The sequence below is a fragment of the Lepus europaeus genome, chromosome 3, assembly GCF_033115175.1.
Source record: "Lepus europaeus isolate LE1 chromosome 3, mLepTim1.pri, whole genome shotgun sequence".
NCBI lineage: Eukaryota > Metazoa > Chordata > Mammalia > Lagomorpha > Leporidae > Lepus > Lepus europaeus.
In genome coordinates, this window is record NC_084829.1 from 40,036,165 (window position 1) to 40,061,947 (window position 25,783).

Genomic DNA, 25,783 nt, shown 5'->3' on the forward strand with positions numbered 1-25,783 from the left:
CACCTGAGGCTCTTGTCATGAGCTGCCAAGGCTATGGAAGCCTCTTGAGTTCACAAAGTCCAACTTTATTTAGACAAGGCCATCATCAAAGTAGAAGTTCTCTCCTCTCTTCAGAGAAAGGTACCTCCTTCTTTGATGGCCCGTTCTTTCCACTGGGATCTCACTCACGGATATTTTTCATGTAGGTCATTTTTTGCCACAGTGTTTTGGCTTTCCATGCCTGAGAAATTCCCATGGGCTTTTTAGCCAGATCTGAATGCCTTAAGGACTGATTCTGAGGCCACAGTGCTGTTTAGGGCATTTGCCATTCTATGAGTCTGCTGTGTATCTTCATAAGAGATATTAGTCTGGGCCAGTGCTGTGGCGCAGTAGGTTAATCCTCCATCTCCATCCCATATGGGTGTCAGTTCTAGTACCAGCTGCTCTTCTCCCGATCCATCTCTCCACTATGGCCTGGGAAAGCAATAGAAGATGGCCCAAACACTTGGGACCCTGCACCTACATGGGAGACCTGGAAGAAGCTCCTGGCTCCTGGCTTCGGATCAGCTCAGCTTTGCCCATTGCAGCCATTTGGAGAGTGAACCAGCAATGGAAGACCTTTCCGTCTCCCCTCTTACTGTCTTTCACATTACCTCTCAAATAAATAAATAAAATCTTAAAAAAACCAGATATCAGTCTATATTTTCCCCTTTTATCAAAAACATTTATTTATTTATTTATTTGAATGACAGAGTTACAGAGTGAGAGAAGGAAAGGCAGAAAGAGAGAGATCTTCTATCCACTGGTTCACTCCCCAGATGGCCACAATGGCCTGGTCCAGCCAAGCTGAACCAGGAGCTGGGAGCTTCTTCCAGGTTTTCCACATGTGTGGCAGGGATCCAAGCACTTGGGTCATCTTCCATTGCCACCGAGGGCACATTAGCATGGAGATGGATTGGAAGTGGAGCAACCAGGACTCAAACCAGCATCTATATGGGATGTTGCCATGGCAGGTGATGGCTTAATCTGCTATGCTACAAAACGAGCCTGTGTACTTTTCTTATAATGCATTTATCTGCTTTTGGTGTTTGAGTAAAGCTTGTTTCATTGGATGAGTTAGGAAGTGTTTCTTTTGCTTCTTTTTTTTCAGAAACAATTATAAATTAATAAATTTATATTTGAATGATTTATAAACATATTTAAATTATAAATATACAAGTTATACACATTGTATGTAGACAATCATATCATCTGCATACAGGGACACTTCCAAAACAACACACCTGGCTTTTATCTCTTTTTCTTGATTTATTACAGTAACATTTTCATATTATATTGGAATAAGAATGGTCAGAGTGGACTTTTTTTTTAAGATTTATTTATTTGAAAGTCAGAGTTATAGCAAGAGAGGGAGAGACAGAGAGAATCTTCCATCCAATGGTTCACTCCCCAGATGACTTCAATGGCCAGGGCTGGGCCAAGCCAAAGTCAGGAGCCCAGAACTTCTTCCAAGTCTCTCACATGGGTGGCAGGGGCCCAAGCACTTGGGCCACCTTGTGTTACTTTTCTTGGGCCATTAGCAGGGGGCTGGATCAGAAGTGGAGCAGCTGGGACAAGAATCTGCGTCCATACGGGATGCCAGCATTGCAGGTAGCAGCTTTACTCACTAAGCCACAACACTGGTCCAAAGGGAAGACATTCTTACATCCTGATCTTAGGGAGGGAATATTCAGTCTCTTTCCTTTACATATGATGCTAGCTGTAGGTTTTGTGCAGGTGCCCTTTTAACAAGTTGAAGTGATTCTTCTCTATTCTTGTTCAATTTCTATCATGAATCAGTGTCAAATGAGTTACCTGAATGTCATGTAATTTTCTTCTTTACCTTATGGATATGGTGGTTTATTTATACTGATTGACTTTTGAAAGTAGAACTGGTTTTTCACTTTGGAATAAATCCCACTTGGTTGTGGCGTACAATTAATATTACACATCTTTAGATTGAACTGCCAATATTTTGCTAAGGGTTTTTTGAGCCTCTGTTCACAAGATAAATTAGCCTGCAGTTTTCTTTATTTTTTAAAAAGATTTATTTATTTATTTGAAAGAGTAACAGAGAGGGAGAGGCAGAGGCAGAGAGAGAGAAAGGTTTTCCATCCACTGGCTCACTCCCCAAATGGCCCTAAAGCCAGAAGCCAGGAGCCTCTTCTGGGTTTCCCACATGAGTGCAGGGACCCAAGCACTTGGGCCATTTTCCACTGCTTTCCCAGGTTTATTAGCAGGATCTGGATTGTAAGTGGAAAAGGCAGGACTCAAACTAGTATCCATATTGACCTTGAGTGATTACTGACACCATAAACAAGAGTGTCAATTTGTTAAATCAACAACAGGAGTCACTGTGCACTTACTCCTCATGTAGGATCTCTGTCCTTAATGTGTTGTACAATGTGAATTAATGCTATAACTAGTATTCAAACAGTATTTCATACTTTGTGTTTCTGTGTGGGTGCAAACTGTCTAAATCTTTACTTAATATATACTAAATTGATCTTCTGTATATAAAGATAATTGAAAATGAATCTTGATGTGAATGGGATGGGAGAGGGAGCGGGAGAGGGGAGGGGTGTGAGTGGGAGGGAAGTCATGGGGGGGGGGGAAGCCACTGTAATCCATAAGCTGTACTTTGGAAATTTATATTTATTAAATAAAAGTTAAAAAAAATAAACTAATCTGGTACCCTGATGTCATATTACAAGATCCACAGACAGGATATAGGCAACATTTCTGCAATAGCAGAAAACAAAAAGAAATAGAAAATCCAGAGTGCGAGTGAGAAGAGAATATTGACATTTGGGGAAGCTGTGTTAAGGAAGGCATTATGGATGGCTATTATTGTACAGCACCAAAATGATGATTTAACTTGGTTTTAAGGTTTGCATGGATAAGCCTTGTGTTAAAACACAGAAAGGGTCAAAGCATATTCCCATTGTCCCTCAAACTGACAACTGCAAGGGGAGGAGACAGAAGTCGATTTTTCACTTCCTGCTTTTAGAAAGCAGTAAGAATGTTTGGGGCATTCAGGCTGACAATAATGAAACCAGTCAACCGGACACCTAGGATTTCAGCGTCAGGGCTTATACCACTTCAAAAGTGTGTGAAACTAGATTAACAGTCCATACATAAACCCAGTCAACATACAGCAAGTCACATTCTACTACAGAGAATTACTTTATAATCTCAGTAAAGAGATTATATGCTAGAAAACGAGCAGACTGAATGCCAGTCAAATGCCACTATCCTTATACCAAAGGGCCAGAGGTGCCTACTGAGCCATTTGGAGATTTTAAAGTATTGAATATATGTAAAATAAACAGGCTACAGATCTGGATATGGGAATCGTATTTCTGAATAACATTTTTATTTTGGTGGGATTTGTTGTGATGAAGGTGTAGCCCAAAACACAAGAATCACTTCTTTCAGATCATTTTTTGGGTGGGGGGCAGGAAAGGTAACCATTCATTGAAAACATTTGTCTGATGACTGAGGTCACTTCTAACTTGAGTCAGCAAACTCATTCTCCAACAGGAGGATGAGGCTGCCGAGAAGCAGTGGCGCCTTCAGAACGAAAGCCAACGACATCTATAGAGCCAATCTGACCAACACTGAGAGTAACTAATAGATACCATGCAGGCTGGGCAACGCAGAGGACTCTGTGAACCAAGGCCCTGTCCTTGCTCTCACTCTTTGTTCTTTTCTAGAAGGAGGACATTGGAAAACATCTGAATTCCTTCTTGGGCTTTGTGTGAAGAGGTGAGAAGTTACCAAACAAATCCTGTCCTGGGAAGGTCACTAGACTTTGAACTTCAGACATTGGAGGTTGGAAGGTTGTTAAATATGATTCAATTCATTGCCCACATTTTCTAGTCAACAAGAAACCCAGAAAATGGGAGAATTATCTAAGATTATAGGGTAGGAACTTGAACCCAGGTTTCCTGATTTCTAGCAGAGGACTCTTTATCTACATTGTACTACCTCCTGTACATTCTAATGGGATTTTCTCATTCCTCGTTCTTCCTATTGTTAGGCTATACCTAATCATGTCAGTTAGACAGGAGAATGTAACTCATGCTCTGTCCTTCTCCCTCTATGTTCTCATTTTCAAAAAGTAACAGTTTGAATTAAACAGATAGCTTTTTCTCCTTTCTTTTTAAATTAACACACAATATTTTACTTTCTGAAATGAAATGAACCTAGATATCCATCAACTGATGACTGGATAAAGAAAATGTGATATATACATGTGGTATACATACACCACATACATGTATACATGTGGTAAATATACAACAATAAAATACTGACATTAGCAACAAAATGGATGGAGCTGGAGATTATTATGCTAAGTGAAATAAGCCAGACACAGAAAGAGAAAATCCACATTTTCTCTCATAGTTGAAAGCTCATACAAACACACACACGCACACACATACACAGAGAGAGAGAGACAAATAAAAAGTACATTAATGCCATATCATTTGTCATATAGATGGCTATAAATGTTTTCTTCATCGAATTATACCCTCTACATAATAATGTATCTTTCTTTCCTCACTTTATGATCTCTGTCATGAATCCTGTGTTGTATTATTAATATCCTTTCAAGAACAATTGTATGTATGTGTTTATATTTAATATTTACATATGAAGCGAATATGGCAAAATGTTAAAAATTGCTAAATCTAAAGAAGTATGTTTAAAAATTTATATATATTTATATGTGGCACAGTATGATAATTTGATATATATAATTTTAAAAATTATTAAGGACATAGTTTGCTTCCGACAGTAGAGAGGCTACAAGTGAAATAAAGAATACTTCCTACTTCTGAAGTGTTTTTTTAAACACAAATATCTACCATAGTACTCTCAGACACCAAAGTTATATATGTGATAAAGATTTACTTATTTACTTGAAAGGCAGAGTTACAGAGAGAGAGGGGCAGAGAGAGAAAGAGGGATCTTCCAGCTGCTGTTTCACTCCCCGAGGTGGCCGTAATGGCCAGGTTTGGGCCAGGCTGAAGCCAGGAGCCAGGAGCTTCATCCAGGTCTCCCACATGAGTGGCAGGGGCTCAAGCACCTGGGCTATGTTCCACTGCTTTCCCAGGCCATTAGTAGGGAGTTGGATAGGAAGTGAAGCTGCCGAGAGACATGAACCAGTGAGCATATGGGACGCTGGTGTTGTAGGTGGCGGCTTTGCCCGCTATGCCAGAAGGCAGGTCCCCTCGATTATTTTTGAAACTCTGTACAAGTCATACCTCTCTGGGCTCAGTCAGCACAGTGAGATCACCAACCTTCTATGATTCATCTTTCATTTCATACTCAACCAATCAGGGTGGTAGGTATAATCAATTTATTTTTATTTTATTTCATTTTCTGTATATTTCTTGGGTTTATCCTTCCTCCTCCATGTTCATCAGAGCCAAGTCCTTCTCCCCTGGGTTACTGCTAATGGCTGGTAAGCTCTTAGGTGTAGATGTGACTTGTTGAAAGCAAGTTTAAGCAACACTTAGTCTGACAGTAAGTAAATCAGACTGCAGGCTAGAAAACTAATGCAGAAACCTACTAGAATAACAGTCACTCTCACACTAAAAGCCTGTCATTCAGATCTCTCCAGAAAGCCTTCAGTTGGTCTTTCTGCTTCTATTTGCAATGACTCCTTGTTTTAGTCCACTTGGGCTGCTACAGCCAAATATCATAAGCCAGGTGGCTTATAGACAACATACATTTGTTTCTGATAATTCTGAAGGTTTTGAGATCAGGGAGTCAAACTGGTTGGGTTCTGGTGAGAATACCAGAACTTTTCTGGCAGCAGAATACCAGCCTTACACTGCATCCTCAATGTGGTAGCAGGGACAAACAAACTCCCGTGGGCTGATTTTATAAAGGCACTAAGTCTGTTTGAGAAAACTCCACCCTCATGAACCAGCTGCCTCCCTCAGTGCCCATGTCTGAATGGCATCACACTGGTGACTGGATTTCAGCCCAGCACTCCTCTCCACAGCCATCCCAACCATACATTTCTGTCTTTAAAGTTTTTTTTTTTTTAATTTTTTTTTGACAGGCAGAGTGGACAGTGAGAGAGACAGAGAGAAAGCTCTTCCTTTGCCGTTGGTTCACCCTCCAATGGCCACCGCGGCTGGCGCGCTGCAGCCGGCGCACTGCGCTGATCCGATGGCAGGAGCCAGGTGCCTATCCTGGTCTCCCATGGGGTGCCGGGCCCAATCACTTGGGCCATCCTCCACTGCACTCCCTGGCCACAGCAGCGAGCTGGCCTGGAAGAGGGGCAGCCGGTGTCTTTAAAGTTTTTGTTCCTATCCTTTCGTGTGCAAATTTTTACTTTTTTTTGTTTACTTAATTCTAATGCTTTTTTTAAAGGCCATTTTCTCCCATAGAGTCAGTAATCTTTGCTTTCTATTTTTACAAAAATATTTATGAACAGTAATTTCCTTTCCTAACTCTCCATCTTTTAGAATTGTAAAGGAGATGGTATACAAATCTCTCAACCAACATTACTGGAAGAACACCTATAAAGGTGGCATAAAGGGTACACCTTATTTTCCTTATTATTTCTTCTTAATTTCTTTATAAATTAAAATAATGAACTAGTTAGATCTATTAATATATATGTCTCTGAATTATTTTATGATATCTAACAAGAATCATACTAAAACTTATGTTTTTGTCTGTAGGCAACTTCTGATATATGAAGATGTCTAGACAAAAGTATATGAACTGTTATCAATTAATATATGTCAAATTTAGGCAGATATTCAAACAAGCAGTACATAATATTACATGAATCCTGGCATTGTAGCTTATTCCCTTAACAGAAAAGCGCCAAAGACTCTACGTAATTCTATTTTAGTCAAGAAACAATCAGTGCCGATCTGATCAAATGATGGCAGACTAGAAAAGCATTTTGGAAAACTTAAAGTATGGTCATCTCTCTTTCAGGTTCTTTTCTTGCTGTTGGAACTCCAATTCAAATGCCTTCTTTAGGAAAAAAATGTGACAGAGGAGTAAAAGGGTTTCATGTGGCAGAAATTATTGTCTAACCAATCCTCTGCACTCCCAATCTCACTGCACTCTCTTATGCCAACTCCAAGAGATTTTCCCAAGAAAGGACTTTCAGGCAATTTTAGTTTCCATCACTACTGTCCATTTGTCACAACTGAAAAAATACCCATTATGTTACAAAAAGATCTGTTATCCAGTATTTGCTAATTATGATTGAGACCAGAAACACATAAAGTTTCAAAGAAAACAATTGAAAGGAACATCTGAAAGCCATTTCCCCCATTCTTTGTTGTTCTGCTACTCACGGCAAATCTTCCAAACTGGAGGCTTCGTGTCTTGGATCCAACAGATCATAACCACATTCATTGTAGATTTCCAAGTAGGAAATGTGTGTTGTATATACTTTGCTGCTGTCCTGATTGGAAATGGGAAAGACATTATTTAATGGCTATAAATAACAGTTCAGCTTGGAGGAAGTTGCACACGCTTATCATTGTAGCTTCCTCACGTTTTCTCTCTCACTTTATATGGTTTACATTTTCAGTGCGTGACACTTTCACGTTGCCAGTTACCATACGCATGAAGCTTTTCCTTTAGTGGCCAACACCCATGATTACAAGCAACTTCAGTCTGTTATTTTTTATTGGTTCCACATTATACACAAAAAGTCTATATACACTTACAATGAGCCAACTTGGTTGCAGAACTCTGAAACACACCATTTTTTACTTTCCAGACCAAAAAAAGGGGAGCACTAAGAAAAAATAAACTTAACATTCTGTGAATAGTCTATTCATAAGAGACCATAGATCATTACTTCAGTTTAAAAACTTCAGTAGCAAATAATTTCTACCTTCAATCATAATTTTCTTTTCTACTTTTCTATTATTCAAATTTTTAGATGATATAAATAGATTTCAAGGGGTCAGAAAATAACTTAGATCAGTCATTTTGGCAGCAGACATCAATAGTTCACGGCCAACTCCTCACTTGTTGTGTTATATTTCCTAGCCCAAGTGAGCCAATCAGGGACATGGAGAAGTATCATCTGTGGGTCACTGCTGAAATGTAGTGACGCAGGCATCAGTGTAATGAGACTAAAAGTCAAGATGACCATCCTAGTCTCAGTTCTGACAGTAGACCAAAAATCCCACAGATACCACAAATCTCATTCCCTCCGAGGTAGAATAAAGCAGGGAAGTTTTTCTGCTCTTAAGAAGACTCCAAGTTCAATTTTCAATACAAAAAATGTCACATACTTGTCCTTCCTTCTTGTTCTTCTCAAAAATGCAAATACTACCAATTCTGCGACTATCTGTTTGCTTCTCATAGTAGGTAAACATATCTGTGTTTTGTGGCAAGAGGCTGCCAGGTTGTCAGAGTGGGTCCTAACAGGGAGGATTTGCTTAGGATGACCTTCTTGCCTGACTCTCATCCATATCTAAGACAACCCATTTAACAGGGGTTATTCAAAAGGAGAGAGGACCAGAGAGAGAACAGTGACCTGAAAATCAAAAACTAGAATCCTTATCCAGTCAGCTATGAGCCCTTACCATGCTTGGCCTCATTTTTCATACCCACTAAAGAGAGGAAGTTGAATAAATCCACGCATGTTGTTTAGGTTAAAATTAACATGATTCTTTGGACCTAAAATGGCTCAAAGTATCCAAATAAAGACACCACAGTCCTGCCTAACAAAACAACAAATGAGAAGTGAAGTCTGAGCCAGCACACAGCTACAACGGGAGGTCCGGGCTAGAGCTGAACTTTCATGTTCCAGTGTTCTATGAAGGTGACAACATGAGCGGAATCTTTGCCAAGCGAATTTCAACCACATGCTCAAAATCCTACAATGGGGCTGACGCAAATGCTTATCTTAACAAATGGCCCGTTTGACCACATTAGCATGGTAGTTGGTGAAGGTGGCATTTCAACCTAATTCTTCTGGTTTTAGCTTGGCTTAGCACAGGTATTACAAACTACAAACACTGGACAGATTTTGGGTGGCTGTTAGTCTAATCCAGTATTTCCTAAACATTCCACAAAATATTTCTGGAACAAAGTGTTCCATGGTCAACACTCTGCGCTTCTCTGGGAGACTCTCCCAGTACATGATAGGCCCTGGAGGATTCTTCAGCAACAGTCTCTAAACAAGCATATTTCTTCTCTTTTTTTTTTTTTTTTTTTTTTGACAGGCAGAGTTAGACAGTGAGAGAGAGAGAGAGAGAGAGAGAGAGAGAGAGAGAGAGAGAGAGAGAGAGAAGGTCTTCCTTTTCTGTTGATTCACCCCCCAAGTGGCCGCCACGGCTGGCGTGTTGCAGCCGGCGCGCTACGCTGATCCGAAGCCAGGAACCAGGTGCTTCCTCCAGGTCTCCCATGGGGTGCAGGGCCCAAGGACTTGGGCCATCCTCCACTGCAGTCCCGGGCCACAGCAGAGAGCTGGCCTGGAAGAGGGGCAACCGGGACAGAATCCGGCGCCCTGACCGGGACTAGAACCTGGTGTGCTGGTGCCGCAGGCAGAGGATTAGCCTATTGAGCCGCGGCACTGGCCCAAACAAGCATATTTCTAAAACTTATCTGAACATAGCCAAAATATTACAGTTGGAGATTTTAGCATATAGGTCTGAGCTCCTTTTAGAATCATGACAGAGCTGTGTGAATTTACTACTTATTATTTTCAAAATTAATTTATTTGAAAGGCAGAGTCAGAGAGAGAGAGGGGGGGAGAGGGAGGGAGAGAGAGAGAAAGAAAAAAAGAAAGAGAGAGAGAGAAAGAGAGAGAGAGAGAGAGAGAGAGAAATGGAGAAATAAAGAGGGAGAGAAAGGTCTTCCATCCACTGGTTCACTCCCCAAATAGCCTCAATGGTTAGCACTGGGCCAGGCCAAAGCCAGGAGCCTGGAACTCTGTCTGGTTCTCTCACGTGATGGAGAGGCCAAACACTTGGATCATCTTCTGTTGCTTTTTCCCCATTAGCAGGGAGCTGGATTGGAAGTGGAGTAGCCAGGACTCAAACTGGCAGCCATATGGTATGTTGGCATTATAGGCGACAAGTTAACCAGTTACAGCATAGCAATGGCACTGAATCTACTATTTATTTTTATTTAGTTATTTTTAAAGATTTATTGTTTATTTGAAAGGCAGAGATACAGAGAGGGAGGGAAGGGGGGCAGAGAGACAGAGAGATATCTTTCATCCACTGGTTCACTCCTCAAATGGCCCAGCAACCAGGGCTGGGCCAGGCTGAAGTCAGGAGTGAGGAGCTTCCTCTGGGTCTCCCACATGGCTGCAGGGGCCCAAGCATTTGGACCATCTTCCATTGTTTTCCCAAGTGCATTTGTAGGGAGTTAAACTGGAAGTGGAGCAGCTGGGACTCCAACCGGGGCTCATATGGGATGCCAGTGATGCAGGCAGTGGCTTTACCACGATGCTGGCCCCTGAATCTACCATTTATAACTGAGGGTTCCTGCACCTTTATTCTCAATTGTTTCCCGATGACAATAATCCAGAGGATAATAGCCCTGATCTTGAAGAACTGTTGTGACAGAGAAGTAAGATTCTGTATTTAAAGCCTTAACAAAAATGTGTGGTCCATAACAGCTTCCACTGAATCATTGCTGCTGCTGTTGCTATTGCTATTGCTGTTGTTTTTAAAATTTTTACTATTTCTACAAGACTCCAAATGGAGAATTCAGTATGTGAGTACAAAAGGGAAAGAAAAGAAAAGAAAAAACAATAGCGAACTTATAGGTTTGTCTGTAGCAGAGAAACCCTCTTCTTCCAGGAATTAGAATAAATCATAAAAAAGTCAGAAAAATGGCAGGTCTGCTGCCCTGAGATGATAGGGATAATGATTTTGGCTCCTGTAGTTTTTGCATTTCCTGGATTTTTATTGGAAAACACACTTAAAATGCACCGAGCTATGTGGCAGGCTACCTTTCCTTGTTACTTCTTTTCAGAGTGTAGGAACGCCAGACTGTAATGTAACACACATGTTTCCTGCAGACAGCCTGTTCTCCTGCCCCCAAACAAGTCTGAACCTCACCATACTCAAAAATAATGAGCAGTGATTTCTAAAATAAGTGGACTCGATTCTCTCTTGAAATCAGTGAAAATGTGCTCCTGTCACACTCGGGGCATCTCAGGAGGCAGCACACACAGGGCTCTTGGTTTATCTTGATGTGAACACTGTGGGAGTCAGATGTTTTCCTGGAGGGTTCTGGAGGGCTGCACGGGGCCCTCTGTGCTAACCAAGCTGCAGTCTGCATTTTCCAGCTGCACAAGGCCGACAGACTTCGTGACGCACTTCCAGTCTTCTGCCTTTCTTTCACTGGAGCGCAGTTTGATCATGATGAAAGCGTTGTGCCCCATCCTGGAAATCTCTCCATTTACTAAGCGCTTGTCTGGCTATCAACTGGCCCAGGGGCTCTCTCCAGATCCAGGAAGTTATTTAGGATCATTCAGCGTGAAAAGGGGCTTCCAGGGGCCCGCACTGAGGCATAGTAGGTTAATCCTCCGCCTGAGGTGCCGGCATCCCATATGGGCACTGGTTCTAGTCCTGGCTGCTCCTCTTCCCATCCAGCTCTCTGCTGTGGCCTGGGAAAGCAGTAGAAGATGGCCCGAGTCCTTGGGCCCCTGTACTTGCGTGGGAGGTCCAGAAGAAGCTCATGGCTCCTGGCTTCGGATCACTGCAGCTCCAGCCATTGCGGCCATCTGGGGAGTGAACCAGCAGACAGAAGACCTCTCTCTCTGTCTCTACCTCTCACTGTCTATAACTCTACCTCTCAAATAAATAAATAATCTTAAAAAAAAAAGAAATGGGGTTTCCAGTAATGTCAATGACAAACGGATCGAAAACAATGGGCCTAAACAGATGGGAAGGACTCGGGAGATATTCAGACTTCCAGAGCTGTACTTTGCTAGCCATAGATGAAATTTTAAAACAGGACAAAAAATATTTCCCACTGGGAGAGGATTTTTTTTATTCTGCTTAACTTGATCAGGGAAATTGACTTCACTTATTCTGAGGGAGGGACTGTTTGGCCACTTGCATATAGGAGCTTATGGACACCAAACAATAACTATCAGGCATTAAGCATATTGTGTGAAGAACCGGGCAATATCTTTAAATACAGTATGCTCAGCCTCTCGGTGCCTCCGCAGGAGTGAAGCAGTAAGTAAGCATTCCAAGGCCACGTGTTATGTGTAAGTAGTAGACTTTCTCAGAACCAGATCAGCCTACACCAATTGCCGTGATCTTTCCAAGGCATTAGACCACAGCAACAGAAACTATTGGAAGCGGTTTATGAAATGTGCGAACAACACAAAATGAGTAATATCAGAAATAAATAAGCAACTGAGAAGCAGCACTTTGGACCTCACAAATACACTACACGCAACCCTTTCTTCTCTGAATTTTCTGGCATGCAGAGCTGGTATGCTTGAGCTAGTGAGAGATGAGCTGAACTAATGGATAATTGCTACTTTATGGACGGCAATTAGAATTATGCAGATCTCAGCAATTTCTTCTCATCTTTGCAACTCAAAATGCAAACAGCATACAGCTGAGAAAATTTGGAGTGACTTAACATTGACCCAGTTAGGACATTTGTTACACAGAATTAATACAACCAAGGAACTATTTTAACTAGTAGGGAAGCTGGAGATCTTCTAGTATAATTCGATCTCTATTTGAACAAAGGAGAAAACTGAAACCCACAGAAACTAAGGGACTCATTAACCAACAAAATAAGGCCCGTGTGAAGTACAAGAGGCAGTATATGCAGTAATTAAAAGGCACAGAGGAAGGGGCCGGCGCTGTGGCGGAGTAGGTTAACTCCCTAGCCTGAAGCACTGGCATCCCACATGGGCCTTGGTTCGAGACCCAGTAGCTCAACTTCCCACCCAGCTCTCTGCTATGGCTTGGGGAAGCAGTAGAAGATGGCCCAAGTCCTTGGGCCCCTGCACCTGCATGGGAGACCAGGAGGAAGCACCTGGCTCCTGGCTTTGGATTGGCGCAGCTCCAGCTGTTGCTGCCAATTAGGGGGTGAACCACTGGAATGAAGACCTCTCTCTTCCTCTCCTCTATCTGTAACTCTGACTTTCAAGTAAATAAATAAATCTTCAATTAAAAAAAAAAAGCACAGAGGTTAGTATTAGATCTGTAGCAGAATTCTAGATCAGCTACTTAAAAGACATGGACTCAAAGCAAAATACTGAATTTTAGGCTCCGTTTTTTTTCCAACTACAAATGAGGATCTGGATATCTACCTTGTTAGTTACATTGTATGTTGTATTAAATACACTTGGAAGCACTCAATCAAATGACACATATAATATAATAAGTCTTCAAAAGTTCATCCAAGCGTACTAAGAAAAAAAATATGAACTACAAACATTTTTGCAACGAATTATACCTGTCTTTTAATACCATCTCTCACGACATTTTGCAGTAACCTTGTAGATAGGACAATCCTCTTTATAACAATATTCTTGAATAAGATTTGTACTCTGGTAAATTCCCCTAGGATTCTATGAAAGTGTGAAAAAGTAACAATTGCATTATCATACTCGGTACTTTAGTAGCTTAGAGAAAGGTCTGTTTTAGTTAATGGACAATCCAGTTTCTGGATGAGGAATACAAGATAGCGTTGGTCAAAGGTGTTATCTGCTCTTTTAACTTCTCTGGGTATGTCAGAAGGAACTCCCTTTGAGCCTGTGCTGAAATACCAGCCTTTCAAGGAGCACTACCTTGGGACCAGTGTTGGGGCACAGTGGGTTAAGCTGCAGCTTGCTACATGACATCCCCTGTCAGAGCACTGGTTTGAGTCCTGACTGCTCCACTCCCAATCCTCTCTGCTGATGTGCCTGGGAAAGCCCCAGATGATGGACTAAGTGCTTGGGACCCTGCCACCCACATGGGAGACCTGATGGAGTCCCTGGTTCCTGGCTTTGGCTTGGCCCAGCCCCAGCTATTGTGGCTATTTGGGAAGTGAACCAGCAGATAGAAAATCTCAATCTCTCACTCTCATTTTTTTCTCTCTCTCCATCACTCTGCCTGTCAAACAAAAATAAACAAACAAATAAATAGTGAACAGCACCTCCTTAATTTCCACTTCTTCATCCCAAAATTGTCTTAAAAGTAAAGGTCAGAGTTCTAACACAGTCATATTTCCTCGCTTACGTATAATAAAAGCTAGGGTTTCCTTATCTCAAGTATTTGGGACCAGAAGTGCTCTGGATTTCAGAGTTTTTTGGATTCTGGAATATTTGTGTATATTTAATGAGGTATCTTAGAGGTAGAACTCAAGTCTAAATATGAAATTAATCTATGTTTCACATATACCTACACACATAGCCAAAAAGTAATTTTACCTGCCTGCATTCTGACTGTGCTCTATCACATGAGATCAGATGAGGAATCTCCCACTTAAGTTGTTATGCCTGTACTCAATTTTAGATTTTGGAGCCCTTTAGATTTTTGATTTTGGATTTCTGAAATAAAGATGCTCAACCTGTATATTAAAATGTCACAATAACCTGTTCACAGCCAATTTATGCCAGATACATCAAATAGGATATAAACTTGGTTTCATACCTTTTGTAACTGCTCAAAGATGTATGACAGTGTCCTTGGGATGATGCCTCTGTCGCTGTAACGCTCAGCCCCGCCTGTGATAGTGAACGTCTTTCCACTGCCGGTCTGCCCATACGCAAAGATGGTACCATTGTAACCTGCCAGCACACTGCAATAAAGAAACGGCACACTTTTAATATCCAAATGGCTAACTGCATTTGTATCAGACTACTTGTATTCTAATAGTAACTTTATCAAACACTAATGACAAGACATGCACAGAAAAGTACGGAAATACCTATAGAAATATTTACATATGTGAATATCTAGTTGGGATTTACATTCTTATCCAGGAATATTAGTGTATCAGTCCTTTGCACTCCTTTTCAGCACAGGTTCTATGTGAGGACATATAATTCAAATGAAGGCTGGCCATCTTTTTTTTTTTTTAATGATGTAATGACTTTTTTTTTTAAGATTTTATTTATTTATTTGAGAGGCAGAGTTACAGACAGAGAGAGGGAGAGACAGAAAGAAAAGTCTTCCATCCATTGGTTCACTCCCCAAATGCCCACAGTGGCCAGAGCTGAGCCAATGATGAAGCCAGGAGCCAGGAGTCTCTTCTGTGTCTCCCATGTGGGTGCAGGGTCCCAAGCACTTGGGCCATCTTCCACTGCTTTCCCAGGCTATAAGCAAAGAGCTAGATTGGAAGAGGAGCAGCTGAGACACAAACTGGAGCCCATATGAGGCTCCTCCTACTGCACCACAGCTCCGGCCCCAAGTCTAGTCATCTTAAACATTTTCTTCATTTTTAGCATTCTGGACCTGAATCAAAGAATATTTGTAACAAATTTTCCAGGAGGGGCTGGCACTGTGGCTCAGAGGGTTAAAGCAGTGGCCTGTGGCATCTGCATCCAATATATGTACCAGTTTGTGTCCCAGTTGCTCCACGTCTGATCTACCTCCGTGCTAATGCACCTGGGAAAGCATCGGAGGAGGGCTCAAGTCCTCCTTGTGCCCCTGCACCCAAGTGGGAGACCTGAATGAAGCTCCTGGCTCTTGGTTTTGGCCTGGTCTAGCCCCAGTCATTGCAGCTATCTGGGGAGTGAACCAGCAGATGGAATATATCTCTGTCTCTCCTTCTCTTTCTCTGTAACTCTACTTCTCAAACAAATACTCTTAAAAAAAAAAAAAAACAGGAAGATACTACTGACTATTTTGGCAAGCTGTCAACCTGACACCTAGTAACTCATGCTGTGAATACCTGCAGCAGCAGTCACCTGCTGGAACAACTGGTGCCCTCTACGTTTGCCACTTTGGAAGTCATAATGTATCCTCCAGGTACTCCCCTCCTCTTCTTTCTTGGAATGATTTTCCCTTTTATGGTGGAAAATGCTGGTCCCTGTGCGTTTTCAGCTCTGTAGAACAGCCTTTGATTTGATGGTAGTCTTTAGAATCCTGGGTCTCCTCCACCTTCGCAGACCACGGCCTGCACTACAGATTGTTAACAAAGTGCAGGATGTGATGCAGACTTTCAGAGCGAGTCTTTTATCTCTGCTGCATGGCACCGTAAACCATTACAACTTCACTCTCCTTTTACTGCAAGCAGACCCTTGACCTCTGAGATGCTGTCATCAAAACAGCTGTGATGATGCAGCGAATGGTACCCACGCTGTGAGTGGCTATTTTGAAAGCAGGCTCCTCAGGGATGACTCCTCACCGTTCGCACTGGGATTCCTACTCTACTGCTTCTGCTGAGGTAGCGTCCACGGTCCTCTCTCTGTCTCCTCGTGCTTCCACGCTTGCACGTTCAGTGATCCATCATCCTGATGCCCCCTAAAAGCACATAGGTTTCTGCCTAGCACTTATTTTGAAGTGGTCAGTCAAGTCTTTGGCACCATATGTGCTCATTAGACTAAGAAGAATATCTTCAGCAACAACTCCACATCACGTTTGCTCTGGAGGCAGAGGTGTTACCGGTGCTGACTTCTTAAAGGACTTAGAGCACAGGCAGTGAGCACGGAGTATTACTGCCCTGCGGTCCCACTCTCTGCTTTTAAGGAGCAGCATCTTTCTTCCTGTGTCTTCACGTGCAGGCATTGGACTCGTGGCTTCCTCCGCTTGTAAGATGTGGGCCCCACCGTGATGGATGTGATGGTCAAACGTGTCCCCTCCCCCAAAGCTCCTGCTGAAACGTCATTGCCCTGGTGGTGGTCCAGAAAGGTGCGGCCTTTGGAGGTGATCAGGTCATGAGGCTCGCCCTCCTGGGTGGAGGGGGTCACTTGTCACAGGAGTGGACTCCTGATAAAAGGGCGGGTCCAGCCCAGTTCCCAACCCTCTGTCTCATATGCTTGCTTGGCCTTCCTTTGTGTGAGGACCCAGCAAAAAGAAGGCCCTAACCAAAGAGGCCGCTCAGTCGTGGATGTCCAGCCTATGGAACAGCAAACTGAGTAAGCTTCTGCTGCTTGTTATTCAGTTACAACAGTGGCAGGCAGACTACGACAATGAACTGCGGCGGGTTAATGTAAGATCTTTTTTCTCAACACGTTTTTCTCCAATAAACTAGCAATATCTCATTAGCAACACCATTTGGATATATGGTATGTCCTGGTCAGGAATGCTCCAGGTAATTAAAGTATGTATCTGTATACATCAAACCTTAAATATTTTATTGATTCTTGATAGACAGTGTTCTAATATATTAGGCGTTATCTCTATTGAAAAGCAAAAAAAAAAAAAAAAAAATGCAGAGCACAAATTAACATTTCCACTTTGAAGTAGCTATAGCCCGGAACACTGAGTCCTCTAGTATGCTACATTGGCACCCATCAATTGCTATGTGTACTTTTACTATTTAACTCTCAGTTTCACTGTCAGTTATCCTAGTATCTGTCTTCAATATGTGATGTCCTATCATCTTCTGCTGTTGGGTGGAAAGTTACATGGTACAGCTTCACAGAACACTGTGTAAATTAAGAAAGGCTCCACCTTGGTATGCTTCCATGACTATTCATGTTTTAATGCTGCTACCATAAAACATTAAATAAAGAAATGCAAGCAGGAAAAATTTATCTCCAGGCCCTTCTGTGGAGCCTCTTTATCCCAATTCAATCTCATTGTGCACTCTTCATCGGCTACTAGGTATTTTCCTGGGCCTCTAATCTGTCCCAGGGCAAAATATTGATCTAAAATAAAGAAACATGTGGGGCAACTGACATGGTGAAACAGGTTAAACCTCCGCTCAGGGTACTGCATTCCATAGCAGAGTGCTCCCACTGAGTTCCACCTCTGCCTCCAAGCCAGCTTCCCACTAACGTACACCCTGGGAGGTGGTAGTGATGGTTCAAGTACTCCAGTTCCTGTCAAACTGACAAGCTTCTTCTAAAATTTATATCTTCATTTTGTGTTCAGATTGTTCATGGCTCCTGTGTAGAAATACATTTGATTTTTCTATATTGTTCTTGTAACTTGCAACTGTTCTGAACTCATTAATTAGTTATAATAGTTTTATAGAATTCCTTAGGATTTTCTATATGCAAAATAATGTCATCTACAAATATAGTTTTGCTTCTTCCTTTTTTTTTTTTTTTTGACAGGCAGAGTGGACAGTGAGAGAGAGAGAGACAGAGAGAAAGGTCTTCCTTTGCCGTTGGTTCACCCTCCAATGGCCGCCGCGGTTGGCGCGCTGTGACCGGCGCACCACGCTGATCCAATGGCAGGAGCCAGGTGCTTCTCCTGGTCTCCCATGGGGTGCAGGGCCCAAGGACTTGGGCCATCCTCCACTGCCTTCCCGGGCCGTAGCAGAGAGCTGGCCTGGAAGAGGGGCAACCGGGACAGGATCGGTGCCCCGACCGGGACTAGAACCCGATGTGCCGGCGACGCAAGGCAGAGGATTAGCCTAGTGAGCCGTGGCGCCGGCTTGCTTCTTCCTTTTCAATCTGCATGCTTTATTACATTTTCTTGCCTAAATTCACCAGCTATTTGCTAGCAATAAATTGTCTCAGTTTTTGATTATCTGAGACTATCTTAATTTCTCCTTCATCTTGAAGGATGATTTTGTCGGATACAGAATTCTTTATTTGCAGATGACTTGGTTTTGTAAATAGAAAGTCCTAAGGAATCCACTATAAAACTACTAGAAGTAACAAACAAGACCAGCAGAGTTGCAGGGCACATGACAATATTGTTAAGATGACAGTATTTCTTAGGCTGATATAAATTTGACCATCTCTCAAAATTCAAGCTGAATTTTTTTGACAGAAATTGACAAGGTTCTTCTGAAATTTATATGGGAGTTAAAGGAATACACAATTGCCAAAATAATCTTGAAAAGAACCAAGAGGGAGGAATTATACTCTCAATTTCAAAACCTACGAAAGAGCTACAGGAGTTAAGTTGGGGACACTGGCAGAAGGATAGACACAGGAATCAATGGAATAGAATGGAGAATCCTTAAATAGACTATTATATTTATGATCAATTGGCATTTAACAAGAGTGCTAAGACCATTTAATAAAGGAGAGAATAAATAGTCATCTTAACAAATGATGCTTAGAAAACTGGCTAACCACATGCGAAATAATGAAACAGGATCCCCTGTTTCATACCATGTATAAAAATTAACTCAAAATGAACCATAAGCCTAATGTAAGAGCTAAAACTAGAAAACAGAGGAGCAAATCTTCATGATCTTAGACTAGGCAATGGCTTCTTAGATAGTACAGCAAAAATACAACTAGCCAAATAAACATAGGAGTAAACTGAACTTCTTCAAAATTCAAAACTTTTATGTTTCAAAGGACACAACTGATACTGAAAAGACCACCCACAAAATAGGAGAAAACGCTTGCAAATAATCTATCTGGCAACAGACTGGTTGTTGTCATACCCATAATCCACAATATATAAATATCTTTTACAACTTAATAACAAAAAGACAAAGAGCCCAATTTAAAAAATGGGCAAAGGTCTCGAATAGACATTTCTCTAAAATGTATACAAATATCCATTAGCACATGAAAAGATGAGCAATGTCACTAGCCATTAGGGAAATGTGAATGAAGACCACAAGGAGATACCGCCCCACACTCACTAGTATGGCTTTAAAGAAAAGACAATAAGAAGTGTTGGCAAGAATGTGAACAAACTGGTACCCTCATACATTGCTATCAGAAATAGAAAACACACAGCTACTTTGAAAATAATTTTGTACCCTCAAAATGATCCAGCTATGAAGATAGCCAGAAGAACTCAAACCATGTGTTGACACAAAAATTGGTAACAAATGATAATAACAGCACCATTCATGATGGCCAAAAAGTGGAAACAACCCAGACAACCATCAAGTGCTGAAGGGATAAACAGGTTCCATCTATTCCATGGGATATTATTTGGCAATGAAAAGGAACAAAGTACTGATAGATGCTGTGACATGGACAAAACTTGAAAGCATTACATTAAATGAAAAAAAAATCACAAAAAGTCATATACTGTATAATTCCATGTATTTTAAATGTCTAGAATAAGCAAATCTCATAAAGAGAGAAAGCAGACTAGTGGTGACGGGCTAGGAAGAGGAGATGGGCAGCGACTGCTAACAGGTATAGTCTAAGGCTCTTTTGGGGTAATAAAAATTTTCTAAAATCAAATAATGGTGATTGATAGTTACACACATGTACTAAATACTATGGAACTGTATATCTTAAGAGGTCAATTTTTTGTTTTGTGAATTTCCTATCAACAAAACTGCTACAACAGTATAATAGTGAAGAACCTATACTGTTGTCAGTAACTAAATGTATGACTACCTTTTCAGTAACATTAAAAGACAAAAGGGGGAAACAGCAGTTAGTAAGAGGAATGGAAAGCTAATGATAAATTTCAGCAATTAATAATGAGACAGACATTTTTGCTGAGAAAGAGTTCTAGGCTTCCTAAAACCAACAATGCAGGCTACTGTGTAATCCATCTGAGCTGGAGACAACTCTGACATGTAAATAAATCAGCACTTTATAAACCTAGAGTTTGATCATCACTTGAAATTCCATTGTGAAAATCCTCTCCTTCCTTCTGCAAAGTGAATTTTCCCCCAGAAATGCAAATTATAAAGCTATTTTATCATTTCAAATTTTTTAATATTTGCAGAAATAAAACAAAAAGTAAGCTTCTACCCTCTTGGAGATTATAAACAGAAACCTTATTCCACACACTTCACATTTATGTGCTAGGAAAAATGAAATCATTTTATGTTTAGCTGTTCACTTTTATTACTCTTTATTTGCTTAACTAGATCCCAAATAGGCTGTGTGAAGGCATCTGCATACAGATGCGACTTCACCAAAAAAACCTGATATTGTAGTCCCTCAAATTTAAAGTATAGTTGAAACAAAAAGCAATAAAGTAACAGGATTATGGCTTCTATAACTGATGTTGTTACAGGTCTTCTAACTACTTTCCACCCAACCAAAGACTCCCCTTTAAGGTATTCCTGGAAAATAGTTATAAACACTGTACTCAAACAGCTGTTGGCTACAAGACCAGGCTGGAATCACAGAAGTAGGTAGCACTGGCTCCTTTTTGGAGGAGAAGGAGGCAGATGAAGAGGTACTTTAAAAGATTAGCCTGGGCTGGTGGCATGACGCCGTGGGTTAAGTCGCCAGGCATCCCATATGAGCACTGGTTCAAGCCCAGGCTGCTCCACTCCATCTAACTCCCTGCTAACGCACCGAGGAGAGCAGAGGAAGCTGGCGCATGTGCTTGGGTCCCTCACACATGTGGGAGACCCTGATGGAGTTTCAGGCTCCTGGCTTCAGTCTGTGTCAGACCACTGTGACCATCTGGGGAATGTACCAGTAGATGGAAGATCTCTCTCTCTCTCTCTCTCTCTCTCTCACTCTCTCTGTAACTCTGCCTTCCAAATAAATAAAATAAATCCTTAAAAAAATAAAGCATGTCTTTAGTTGAACAGTTTGAGGTTAGAAAAATAATCAAAAAATACATATGAATATTTATATTTAAAAATTACTTACAGAAACAAAACAAATTAGCTCACTCAGAAAATGCAAACCAGTTAGTACTAAGGATAGAATTTTTGAGCAAACAGAAATTATTCCATATTTATATTTAACTTGACTAACACTCTTGGTTTAGTGTCATGTCAGTAAGACTGATCTGCGGCAGAATGAAAATTGAGACCTCTTATTTCAAATATGTAGGTACCTCCTTACCCCAACTTGCCTTTCACACCGTTTCAGAAGTCAGGATTGCTGAAACACATTATTCTCAGAAGGGTTCATTCTGCCGAACATAGTCCTCTCCCTAGACTGACATCCTCAGGCCCTCCTGAGGGGCCCCAAGCAGGGCTGTGCCCTGTACAGGGAATGAGTGACTCTTCACTGTTTCCCCTTCTGGATATCTCTGAATGCAGGCATATTCAGCAGCCTGAACTGTTAAGAGGCATTGGAACCAAAAAAAAAAAAAAAAAAAAAGCAATCACAATCAATACAACACAATTCTCAATTATTTCTTATGTAAAAAGGACCCTCCCACCAATGAAGCCAAATAAACAGGCAACTTGCAGGATTCCCAGCAAGCTTTTGTTCCTGGTACTACAAAAGGAAGGGAGGGGCTGGCGCTGTGGCACAGTGGGTTCAAGCCCAAGCCTGCAGTGCCTGCATCACATATAGGGGCCGGCTGCTCCTCTTCTGTTCCAGCCCTCTGCTATGGCCTGGGAAAGCAGTGGAAGATGGCCCAAGTGCTTGGGCCCTTGTACCCGCGTGGGAGATCTGGAGGAAGCTCCTGGCCTCGGATCAGCTCAGCTCTGGTCGTTTAGATCATTTGAAGAGAGAACCAGCAGAATGGAAGACCTCTCTCTCTTTCTATGGCTCTACCTTTCTCTGTAACTCTGTCTTTCAAATAAATAAAAATAATTCCTTTAAAAAAAAAGAGAGAGAGAGAAGGGAAGGAAAGAGTGGGGACGTATACCTTTCTGGGGCATCCGAGACAGTGCTAGACTTTGAGATGCATGTGTTTCTACACAGCAAGCTATCTTCATCCCTTTCCACCTGGTGATAGCCTGATAGCCAACCCCCAGTCACGAGGGCCACATGACTTGGACCTGGTCAATCACACCACCTCATCCCATCACAGTCGCCCAACCCCTGCCATTGTTCCAAGAGGCAGAGAACATGACACAAGCAGGGCAAATAAGAGTCACTCCTTTCTTTTTGCTGGAGTCCCTGAACTGGGGTGTTCTGACGTCACATCCCCAGGCCTTTTGCACAAGGAAGCAAGGTCAAACAATGGTTAGATGGGTGGAGAAGGAATACTGGCTGTGTCAGGAACCCCGTTCAAATACTGAAATGCTCCTTACAATTCTTCGAGTCATCCAATGAGCCAAGAACCCCCTCTTTTCTTTGAGTTGATATTCCTTTATATGCAATCAAAAGGGTCTTAGCTAATACAAAGTTTCTAGACTGCTCTGAAAGACAGGGGTCTGAAGCTGGCAGGGAACATCTAACTCTTGTGTATAGGAATGTTTAAACTTATCCAAATTTGAATGCCTTTATGTGGGATGTGTGTTCTCCAGTTTGCTGTGGTCCCTAGAACTCCCAAATGTCTTAGATTCAGCTGCTTGCCCAATACATGTTGCCTGTAGACTAGAAGGCAGGGCTGCATCATTTCACAACTGTGGAGTGTCCATCACAGCACAGTCCATGTGGGTGCCAGTGATCCCCCAGAGCACACAGTGTCCAAGCACTCATGTGGACTACTGTGAACTGTGTCCCCTGAGGGGCGCCACATGGAGGTCTTACTTAATGACATTTGAGGGTACTTCCCCCAGGTTAGACGTTATCTTTTCTAAAGGCAAGTTCCAGCAGGATCAGTCAAAGGTTTCTGACAGCTTCACTTTTATGACAGATTGATATAGCCGTAAACTTGACAGAGAAATATAGTTGATTATGTGGCTGACTGTAGTCAATCTAAATCAAATAATTAGCTATATTTTTTAGAAATGAATATCCAAGGCAAGAATAATCAGACTAGAACTATCAACCTACACATCTAAAATATATTTTTATGACAAAAATCAAACTGCAAACATGGATTAGGTAGTCAAAACCACATAGGATCATCAAATAATACCGATTATTGGACTAAGGTCACAGAAGAGGCCCCCAGGACAAATATACTTAGCAGGGCATTTTTGTTTGGCCAACACTGTCTGTTAAATAAAGCAGTCTGATCTGGCTGCTCATAGCCCCAGGGCCTGTGCTCCTCAATTTGAGCACTGGTACCGACACTCCCTGTTGCCTTCACTGGTTTTCTGCAGAGGAGATGCCCAACCTATACGGAATGCTGATTTTTGCAATACCTGGTATAAAGTGACTCCGTAAATGGTAGGAGAGTAATGCAATGGTGACAATAAAAAGTCACCAAGAAAACCAAACTGAATATAATCTTCTCCTAGGTTTGGAAGTATCATAAGCAACCCACTTACGCCATCAACCACCCAAGAAACAGAATAGCGATCTCTGGGATCTTGTTTACATCTCAAAAGTTTTAAACTGTGACAGGAAAACAAAACATGCTTGGTGCCTGCTTCTAAAACAGTCACTTGGGCACAATCAGGACTCCCACTCCTGGATACTCACAAAAATAGGATCAGCAGCTGCCTGTGTTGAAGGATTTACAAATTCTCCTCCTTGGATACCAGGGCTAAGAAAGGAGACCTCTCGAAATTCCTTCCAGCTCTGTGATTCTCAGGGCTTTGTTCACAATCTTGTCTCAACTACTTCAAACCAAAGTTTGCACGAGGCAAACACATGATGGGGTACGTAATGCAAACAGTCTCTCTTGAAAGGATCTTCAAGATCTTATGCACACGAAACGGCTTCGCATCCATAAGTTCATGGACCACATCCAGGCCAAAATGCTCTCTAAATGAGGCTGTTTATTATTTTCCAAGTTCCTGAGGAAACCATTTTGTCTCAGTATTAATAATAAGCAGCTTAAATCTGGAAACATAACAGAAATGCATGAAACTTCAATAGAAGAAAATGACCCCTTCTGAACACAATCCAGTTCTGAAATATGTTTCAGTCTGAAGTCCAGCACACAGCATTAAAAAGTGAAGGCTCCATTTTTATCTTATTTACATTATGAAAAATGCATTTACTGTAGCATTTCTGACTGGTATTTTTTCTGTGACCCTTGAGAATAAACACTTAGATTCATTAAATGCATAATCATTTTCAGATGACCATCTAAGGAGGCAACTAAAGTGAAAAAGAAAGTTTCGTGCAATCATGTAGGAGAATCTATTGTCAAAGGAATTTATTTGGGCAGCATCTTGTATAAAGTCTGAAGTGGCTACTTTGGGTTTCTCTCACAGGGACACAAAGGAAAATAGAAAATACATTCCCTAAACTGTTATACTGAGCTCTCTGTCAATAAATTGGTCAGCAACATTTTTAAGCACCCATTTTATGATACGAGAAGCCTGTTATTATGTGCGATGTGAATTTATAGAGAGAAAAAAAGCTTATTCTCAGGAAACTTGCAAGGCAAGGTCACACAAAATAATGAGCAAGATCAGCATCTTTAATTAAGTGAGCATGTGCGTATATTACACCTACCTAATCTTCTAATTTACACATTGATCTATAACCCAAAAAAAAAAAAAACCCACCCAAATGGCTTATTTACAAATGCGTCTGGAAAGAGACAGAGAATTTATAGGAAGTCCTCTGAAAGATTTTTCGTTATAAGGGCCCAGTGAGAAGACTGTATTATCCTGGGTCCCCCATCTTTCTCCCTGCAAGGGTAAATGGAGTTTCTGTGTCCTCCAGCTGTCTGAGCAGGTATTAACACAGGAATACAGTCTAAGAAGTGGGGAAAGGACAAAAGGGCCTACATTATGGGGTACAACTGTGTGGTTTAGCAAGAGAGTAGAGGGTGGGAATATAGAACTGCCGGATAGCAGGAGGCGGCAGGAGGTGGTAGCCATCAATGCAAAGGATGCCCAAAGAAGCAGCAATGGAGAAAGGTTTTTAATATTTTCATAACACATTGAAAATGTACTCCTGTACCATTTGCAACTGCTTATAAGCCTGAATACAATCTGGCCTGTGTGCATCTTCAAAAGTGACAGATTG

The 25,783-nt window shown here is 41.6% G+C and overlaps 1 protein-coding gene across 1 annotated transcript in view; it reads right to left on the bottom strand.

The window, feature by feature from the left end:
* Nucleotides 1–25,783, bottom strand: part of KIF6 (kinesin family member 6) — a 424,022-nt gene that overhangs the window by 320,206 nt on the left and 78,033 nt on the right. Inside the window, exons 4-5 of the mRNA XM_062187187.1 lie at nt 14,649–14,796; nt 7,359–7,468 (exon numbers count right to left, since the gene is read on the bottom strand). Of these exons, the coding sequence (XP_062043171.1) occupies nt 7,359–7,468; nt 14,649–14,796 (258 nt within the window). The remainder of the gene's footprint in view (nt 1–7,358; nt 7,469–14,648; nt 14,797–25,783) is intronic.